This window comes from Pyrgilauda ruficollis, unplaced genomic scaffold (assembly GCF_017590135.1).
Source record: "Pyrgilauda ruficollis isolate IOZ18807 unplaced genomic scaffold, ASM1759013v1 scaffold551, whole genome shotgun sequence".
Taxonomy (NCBI): Eukaryota; Metazoa; Chordata; class Aves; order Passeriformes; family Passeridae; genus Pyrgilauda; species Pyrgilauda ruficollis.
Genome location: NW_024527167.1, coordinates 24501 through 32156, shown reverse-complemented (window position 1 = coordinate 32156; position 7656 = coordinate 24501). Strand labels below are relative to the sequence as shown.

The window sequence follows — 7656 nt, the reverse complement described above, 5'->3', positions numbered from 1 at the left end:
GAGGGCTTTGCACACGCGCTTTGCACGAGTCCTCACACGAGGATCTCTGCACGAGGAACGTCCCTTGCACACGCGCTTTGCACAAGGACAATCCTTGCACGAGGATGATCCTTGCATGTGGTGGAATCTTGCGCAATTCTACGGGGGTTCCCATTTCCTATGGGGAAACCCCCCCAAGATTTTGGGGGCCCCCAACATCTCTAGGACCCCCCTAAATGTCCGTGGGGTCCCTAAACCTCTGTTGGACCCCCCCCAAAAAAAAATTATGGGGACCCCCAACCCCCTTATGGGGACCCCCGACCTCTTAAGGGACCCCCAAACTTTATGGGGGCCCCCTCAAGTTCTATGGGGTCCCTAAACCTCTAGAGGACCCCCCCAGTTTATGGGGAGCCCCCTCTTCTATGGGCGCCCCCCCCCCCGTCCCCCGGCGCGGCCGCCGGCGCCGGCGCGGCCCCGTCGGGCACGGCGCCCTGGCTGTAGGTCTTGTAGGGCCGCTTGTTGGCCCGCATGGGCAGCAGGCGGTAGAGCTTGAGCGCGTTGAGCTTGGGCCGGTAGCCGCCGTTGGGCGTCTTCTCGGAGGCGATGAGCCCCGGGCTGATGCCGTGGAAGGCTTTTTGGTGCGTCTTGAGGTTGTAGTAGGTGACGAAGGTGTCCCAGCAGAAGATGCACTGGTAGCGGCGCTCGCCCGTGTGCCACACCTCGTGCTTGGTGCGGTACTCGGCCAGCGCGAACACCTTGTCGCAGTAGCGGCACGGGTACTTGCGGCGCCACGAGTGGACGTTGGCGTGGCGCTTCAGGCTGGACAGGGTCATGTAGGAGCGCTGGCACACGCCGCACAGGTACAGCACCTGCCCGTCCACCACCTTGACCAGCGGCTCCTGCTCCGCGCCCGGCTCCAGCGCGCGGTGCCGCAGCAGCAGCGCCTTCTTGGCCGCCCTCGGCGGCCCTCCCAGTACCCCCCAGTACCCCCCAGTGCCCCACCTGTGCGCGGGGCCCTCATGGACTGGGTGTTGCAGCTCCGGGGGTCCTCGGGGGGGGGTCACAGCCGGCCGGGCCTCCTGGAGGGGGGAACACACCGAGAGAGGGGTCACAACACCGGGATTTGGGGTGAAACACCCGGATTTGGGGTACCCGGGGTCATTGGAGGGGTCACAACACCCGGATGCGGGTGACAAGGTGACAGCGAGGGATTCTGCAGTGTGACGTCAGCATCACAGCAAAGGGATGGGCGTGACGTCATCTGGAGGGGTTGGAGGGTGACGTCATCACGTGGGAGAGTGACGTCACGGGTCAGGGTTGGCTGCCGCTGTGAGGGGATGGGTGTGACGTCACTGCTGGGGGGGGTGAGGGTGGCATGACGTCACCACGAGGGGACACCAGTGACAACACCGGGGAGGGGGCGGGGCAGCGTGACGTCATCGAGGTGACGTTGTCACACCTGGACACACACACACAGCTGGGACACACACACAAACACACCTGTACACACACCACAGGTGGGACACACACACAAACACACCTGGACACACACACACAGCTGGGACACACACACAAACACACCTGTACACACACGCACAGAGGTGTGACACACATACAAACACACCTGGACACACATGCACAGGTGGGACACACACAGAAAAACACCTGGACACACACGTAAACACTTGTACACACACACAGAAAAACACACCTGGACACACACACACACAGATGTGTGACACACGCACACAAACACAGGTGGGACATGCATAAAAACACCTGTACACACACAGGTGGGACACACAGAGAAACACCTGTACACATACACACAGGTGTGACGCACACAAAAACATATGCACAGGTGTCACACACACACACACCTGGACACGCACAGGTGGGACAGACACAAAAACACCTGGACACATACACGCAGGTGTGACACACACAGAGGTGTGATACACACACACCTGCACATGCACACATGTGACACACCCACACAACAGCCACAGCACCTGTTGCACACGCACAGCATCCGTGACACGTGTCGGACACAACACCCACACATGGACACACACCTGCACACGGACAAACAACCGCACACAGGCAAACAACCGAACATGGACAAACAACCGCACATGGACACAACACCAACAACTACGCCCAGATACACATGGACACAACACACAACCGAACACGGGTGTACAACTGCACGGGGACAGGTGACACAGCCAGATGTGGACGTACACACGCCATCCAAATGTGGACGTACAACTGCACTCAAAGCACCCCCACACAACCCCCACACGGATGTTTCACCTGCAGAGGGATGGCTGTAGATGGAAAAACAACCCCCAGGCAGCCCTCAAACTGATGCACAACCGCACACAGGCACTGACACAACCGCACACGGGTGTGACGCACTCACAGCCACACGCAGCGGCACAACCGCACAGGAACAGCCCCCAGAGAACCCTCGCATGGATGGACAAGCACACAGGGACAGAGACACAACCACACAGGGACCAACAACCGCACAGGGACGGCTGACACGCCCCCACAGGGAGGGTGCATGAGCATAGCTGCACAACGAACACACACACAACCTCAGACAGGTGTACAACCGCACAAAAACCCCTCATACAACCCTCAGATGGGAGCACAACCACATAACAATCCCTCCCACAACCCTCAGATGGGTGTACAACTGCACAACAACGTAACACAACCACACACGAACACACAAGCACACAAAGAACACACATACAACCCTCAGATGGGCACACAACTGCACAACAACCCCTCACATGACCCTCAGACAGGTGTACAACCGCACAACAATGTGACACAACCACACAAGGACACTTGACAGGCAGAAGCACAACTGCCCATGGACAAACAACCCTCACACAACCTTCAGACAGGTGCACAAGTGCACAGGAACGTAACACACAACAGCCACAAGCACACGCAGGTGCACAACGTACATGAACAACCCTCACACAACTCCCACACGGATGCACAACCGGACACGGATGAACAACCGGACACGAGATCTGACACAAACAACCGGACACAGACAACCCCCACACAGCCCTGACACAGACACACAACGGGACATGGATGAACAACCGCACACAGACAAACACACGCACAGCCTCACAAGGACACGGCACGCTCGGACAGACGGACAAACAACCAGACACGCACAAACACCCGCACACACACAGCCCCACACAGACACAACACGCTTGGACAGATGGACAAACACCCGCGCAAACAACCAGACAGAGGACTTGACACAAACAACCAGACACGCTGACAAACAACCAGATACGAACAGCCTCACACAGACACGACACGCTTGGACAGACGGACAAACAACCGGACATGTACAGTCCCACACGGACACGACACACTCTGACGGACGGACAAACACCCGCACAAACACCCGGACACGCACAAACAACCCCCGCACGCGGCCCTGGCACACCTGCACACGCACACCCAGACCCGTCACCCTCACACCCGCACGGGGACCCCCCACACCCCCCTGAGGCCCCCCCAGCCCGGCACAAACACGCAGCCGCCCCCCCAAACCCCCGCGTCACCCCTGCCACCCCCCCGGTGTCACACATTTGGGGACACAGCTGTGGGGACAGAAGTGGGGGACACAACCCCGGGGGGACACAGGCAGGCAGGGGGACATGGAGGGGACAGGGGACACAGGCAGGGTGTGACAAAAGTGGGGACAGGTTTGGGGGTCAGCGGGGGACACGGGGGACAGGGCTGAGGGGACACAAATGGGGGACAAAGTGACACAAAGCTGGGGACACGAGCACAGCACACCACAAGACATGGGTGACACGGGAGGGGACACAACGTGACACGGGTGACACAGGAGGGGACACAACAAGACACGGGTGACACAGTTGGGGACACAAGCAGACAGAAGTGGGAACAAATTTGGGGTTAGAGTGACACAAAAAAGGACACAAGGAGAGAGGGACGGGGACAAAAGTGGGGACACGGTGACGCACAACCGAGAGCACAACCATGGTGCCGCCGCGCAAAAACGGGGACAAAATGGTGACAAAACGGGGGGACAACAACGCCAGGGCACAACAGGCATGGCCGGGTGTAGCAGGGGGTGTGGGGGGGGTTCAGGTGTCACCGCGCCCTCAGTGTCACCTTGTGTGGCGTTGTCACCGGGGGGGGGTGTGTGGTGTGTCCGGCTGTGCCACGTGAGGCTGTCACACCGTGTCACATTTGTGTCACATTTGTCACACATGTCAGTTTGTGTCCAGCTGTGCTGTGAGGGGCTGTGTCAGGTTGTACTTTTGGGTTGTACCTCAGACTGTGTCACATTTGTCATATGTTGTGTTACATTTGTCACATTTTGTGTCACATTTTGTGTCCGACTGTTGTGTGGGGCTGTGTCAGGTTGTACTTTTGGGTTGTACCTCAGACTGTGTCACATTTTGTGTCACATTTGTATCACATTTGTCGCATTTTGTGTCACATTCTGTGTCCAGCTGTTGTGTGGGGCTGGCTGTGTCAGGTTGTACTTTTGGGCTGTACCTCAGACTGTCATATTTTATGTGAGACTTGCCACATTTTGTGTCACATTTTGTGTCCGACTGTTGTGTGGCGCTGTGTCAGGTTGTACCTTTGGGTTGTACCTCAGACTGTTGCATTTTATGTCAGATTTGTCACATTTTGTGTCACATTTTGTGTCCGACTGTTGTGTGGCGCTGTGTCAGGTTGTACCTTTGGGTTGTACCTCAGACTGTGTCACATTTTGTGTCCGACTGTGCCGTGTGGGGCTGTCACATTGTGTCACACCCCCAAAATCCCCCCCGCTCCCCAAATTTCTCCTTCTCTGCCCCCAAATCCCCCCCACAAACACCATTTTCCTTCCCCCCAATCCCCTCTCTGCCGTTCTCCCCCCAAATTCCCTTTTCTCGCTGTAATTGTCCCCAAAACCTCCTGCTCCTCCTGGATACCCCTCCCTGCCCTCCAAACACCAAAATTCTCCTTTTTTTCCGTCCCTTTATGGCCCCTATTCCTTCCTTTCCCTCCAAAACTCTCCTCAAACATTCTTTTACTGCTCCAATTGTCCCCCCAAATCCCCCTAAATCCCCCTCCTTGTCTGCAATTGCCCCCCAAACGCTCCTGCCTCTCCAAATTCCCCTTTCCTACCCCAATTACAACCGCACACCCCTCCTGCTCTGCCAACAACCTTCAAGCCCTTAATTGCGCCCCCAACCTCTCCTGCCCCCTCAAATTCCTTTTCCCGCTCCTAAAATACTCCTCCAATCCCACTGCGCCTCGCCCAGCCCCTTCCCCAGCACCCCTCCGGAACAGGCCCCAAAGCCTCGGCCTTTCCCAGCCGCCCCAGCCGGGTCGGGAGCGCCGGGAGCGGCCGGGCCGGGCGGGCGAGGCCGGGGCTGCGCAGGCCGCGGCTGGAGCGGTGCTTCGCCCATTTCCGGCACCGTCCGCCTTTGCTTCGGCATCTTTCGTCGGATATTCGGCCGTTTCCGGCATCTTCCGCTCATGCTTCGGCAACATCCGCCAATGCTTCGGCCAGTTCCGTCTCTTTCCGTCAACGTTCGGGCACCGCCGGTTAACTTCGATCATTTCCGTTACTCTCCGGAGGCCCTTCGGCGATCCCCGCCCACTTCCGGCAGTACTTCGGAAATCTCCGCCAATCTCCGCCAGCTTCTGAGGTCACTTCGTCAACCTCCCTCCGCCCCCGCGATCTCTCGGCTCTCGCGCTCGGCGGGGGCGGTGCTTTTAAAATAAATTATTCATGAGCCGATCCCACCGAGCTGGAAGTTGGGGGTCCGACGACGGCGCGTCCCGTGAGGGCCTCACGGAGCAGCCGCCGACTCCCTGCCCCTTCCCCGCTCCTCGCTCGCCTCACGGACCGTGACGGGACTCGCGTCTCCCTTTCCTTCCCGCCGCTTTTTTCCCGCGCCTCCCCCTTTTTTCCTGTGAGGTGCTTGGTACGCTCCGGCCACGCCCCCTCCGGCGGCGCGCGGGGGCCGAGTCTATATAATGTGGCGCCGATGCCTCACAGCGCTCAGTCGCGCCTTGAGCGCGGAGCGGCCGGAGAGGAAAAGGGGAAGCTCCGCGCCTAGGGCTCCGTGAGGCGCCGGTTCCCCGGTGGGGTTAAAGCTCCCCGCTCTCTCAACCCTTCCGTGAAGGGGTCGGTTCCGAGCAGTCGGAGCGGCGCGAGGCCGCGGCCCCACCGGCGCCATGCACGGCGGGCCGCCCTCGGGCGACAGCGCCTGCCCGCTGCGCACCATCAAACGAGTCCAGTTCGGGATCCTCAGCCCCGATGAGATGGTACCGGGGCCGGGGCGGCGCGGACGGAACCGCGGGGCCCGCGGCGGGAGCGGGGCCGGCGGCTGAGGGCGAGCGGCGGCGGGAAATGGCGCCGGGGCAGCGAGAGCGGGGAGCGGAGAGGCCCCGTGAGGGGACAGCGCCCCCCACAGGCCCGGGGGGCTGAATGGGGGAGAGGGGAGAGCCCGGAGGGAAATTTGGGGGGTCCTCAGGGGGTTCGAGGACACAAACGAGGTTCTGGAAGGTGTTGGGATGCCCAGGGAGGCTCTGGAAGAGCTTTGGGGTGTCCGAGAGTGGCTCAGAATCCCCTGGCAGCGTTTTGGCGTCCCTAGGAGTGGCTCAGGGAGCCTCGGGATGAGTTTTGGGGTCCCTGGGGGTGCCCAGGAGGCCTCGGGAAAAGTATTGGGGTGCCTTGGAGGGGTTTTAGGGTGTCCTGGAGGCGCTTTGGGTCTCTGGAGGTGTTTGTGGGGGCCTTGGAAGAGCTTCAGGCTGCTGTGAAGGAGACTAGGGGTGCCTGGAGGTTTTTAGGGGAATTCTGGAGAGATTTTGGGGTCCCTGGAAGTTGTTCAGACAGCCCAGGAGGGATTTTGGGGTGATTGAAGTGTTCATTGTCACCCGAGGGGGTCACTTGGGGTACCCCCACCCGTTTTGGGTTTTTGAGGGGAGCTTGTGGATGCGTTTGGGGGTCCCCATGTGCCTCAGTTTCCCTTTTCCCCCCCAGAAACGGATGTCGGTGACTGAGGGGGGCATCAAGTACCCCGAAACCACCGAGGGGGGACGCCCCAAACTGGGGGGGCTCATGGACCCCCGGCAGGGCGTCATCGAGAGGACGGGGCGCTGCCAGACCTGTGCTGGTGAGTTAGGGGGGTCCTGAACCCCCAAATCCTCCTGGGAGGGGACCCTGAACCCCAAAAATTCGCATGGGAAGGGTCCTCAACCCCAAAAAATCCTCATGGAGGGACCCCAAAGCCCCAAATCTTCACAGGGACCCCCTGAGCCTCAAAAGTCCCTCACAAAGAGGGTCCTGAACCCCCAAACCTTCACAGGGAAAAGGCCCTGAACCCCCTAAAATTCTCTTTTTTCTCAGGGGGATTTCTTGGTTTTGGGGTGTCCTTTTCTGTGGGGTTCCCCTTTTTGGGGAGCTCCCCTTGTTCGCGGTGCTTTTAAAATAAATTATTCATGAGCCGATCCCACCGAGCTGGAAGTTGGGGGTCCGACGACGGCGCGTCCCGTGAGGGCCTCACGGAGCAGCCGCCGACTCCCTGCCCCTTCCCCGCTCCTCGCTCGCCTCACGGACCGTGACGGGACTCGCGTCTCCCTTTCCTTCCCGCC

General features: G+C 59.7%; 1 protein-coding gene across 2 annotated transcripts; it reads left to right on the top strand.

The window, feature by feature from the left end:
• The first annotated feature begins 3712 nt into the window (after nt 1-3712).
• Nucleotides 3713-7032, top strand: LOC121361036 (vegetative cell wall protein gp1-like). Of its 2 annotated transcripts, XM_041481339.1 has the most exons (3): nt 3713-4466; nt 4499-5095; nt 5138-7032. In XM_041481339.1, the coding sequence occupies exons 1-3, from the start codon at nt 4107-4109 to the stop codon at nt 5702-5704; spliced, it is 1524 nt and encodes a 507-aa protein (XP_041337273.1). In that variant the 5' UTR covers nt 3713-4106; the 3' UTR covers nt 5705-7032. The 2 variants fall into 2 exon arrangements, with proteins under 2 accessions (XP_041337273.1, XP_041337272.1); XM_041481338.1 differs by having other exon boundaries at nt 4499-7032.
• Nucleotides 7033-7656: the final 624 nt, after the last annotated feature.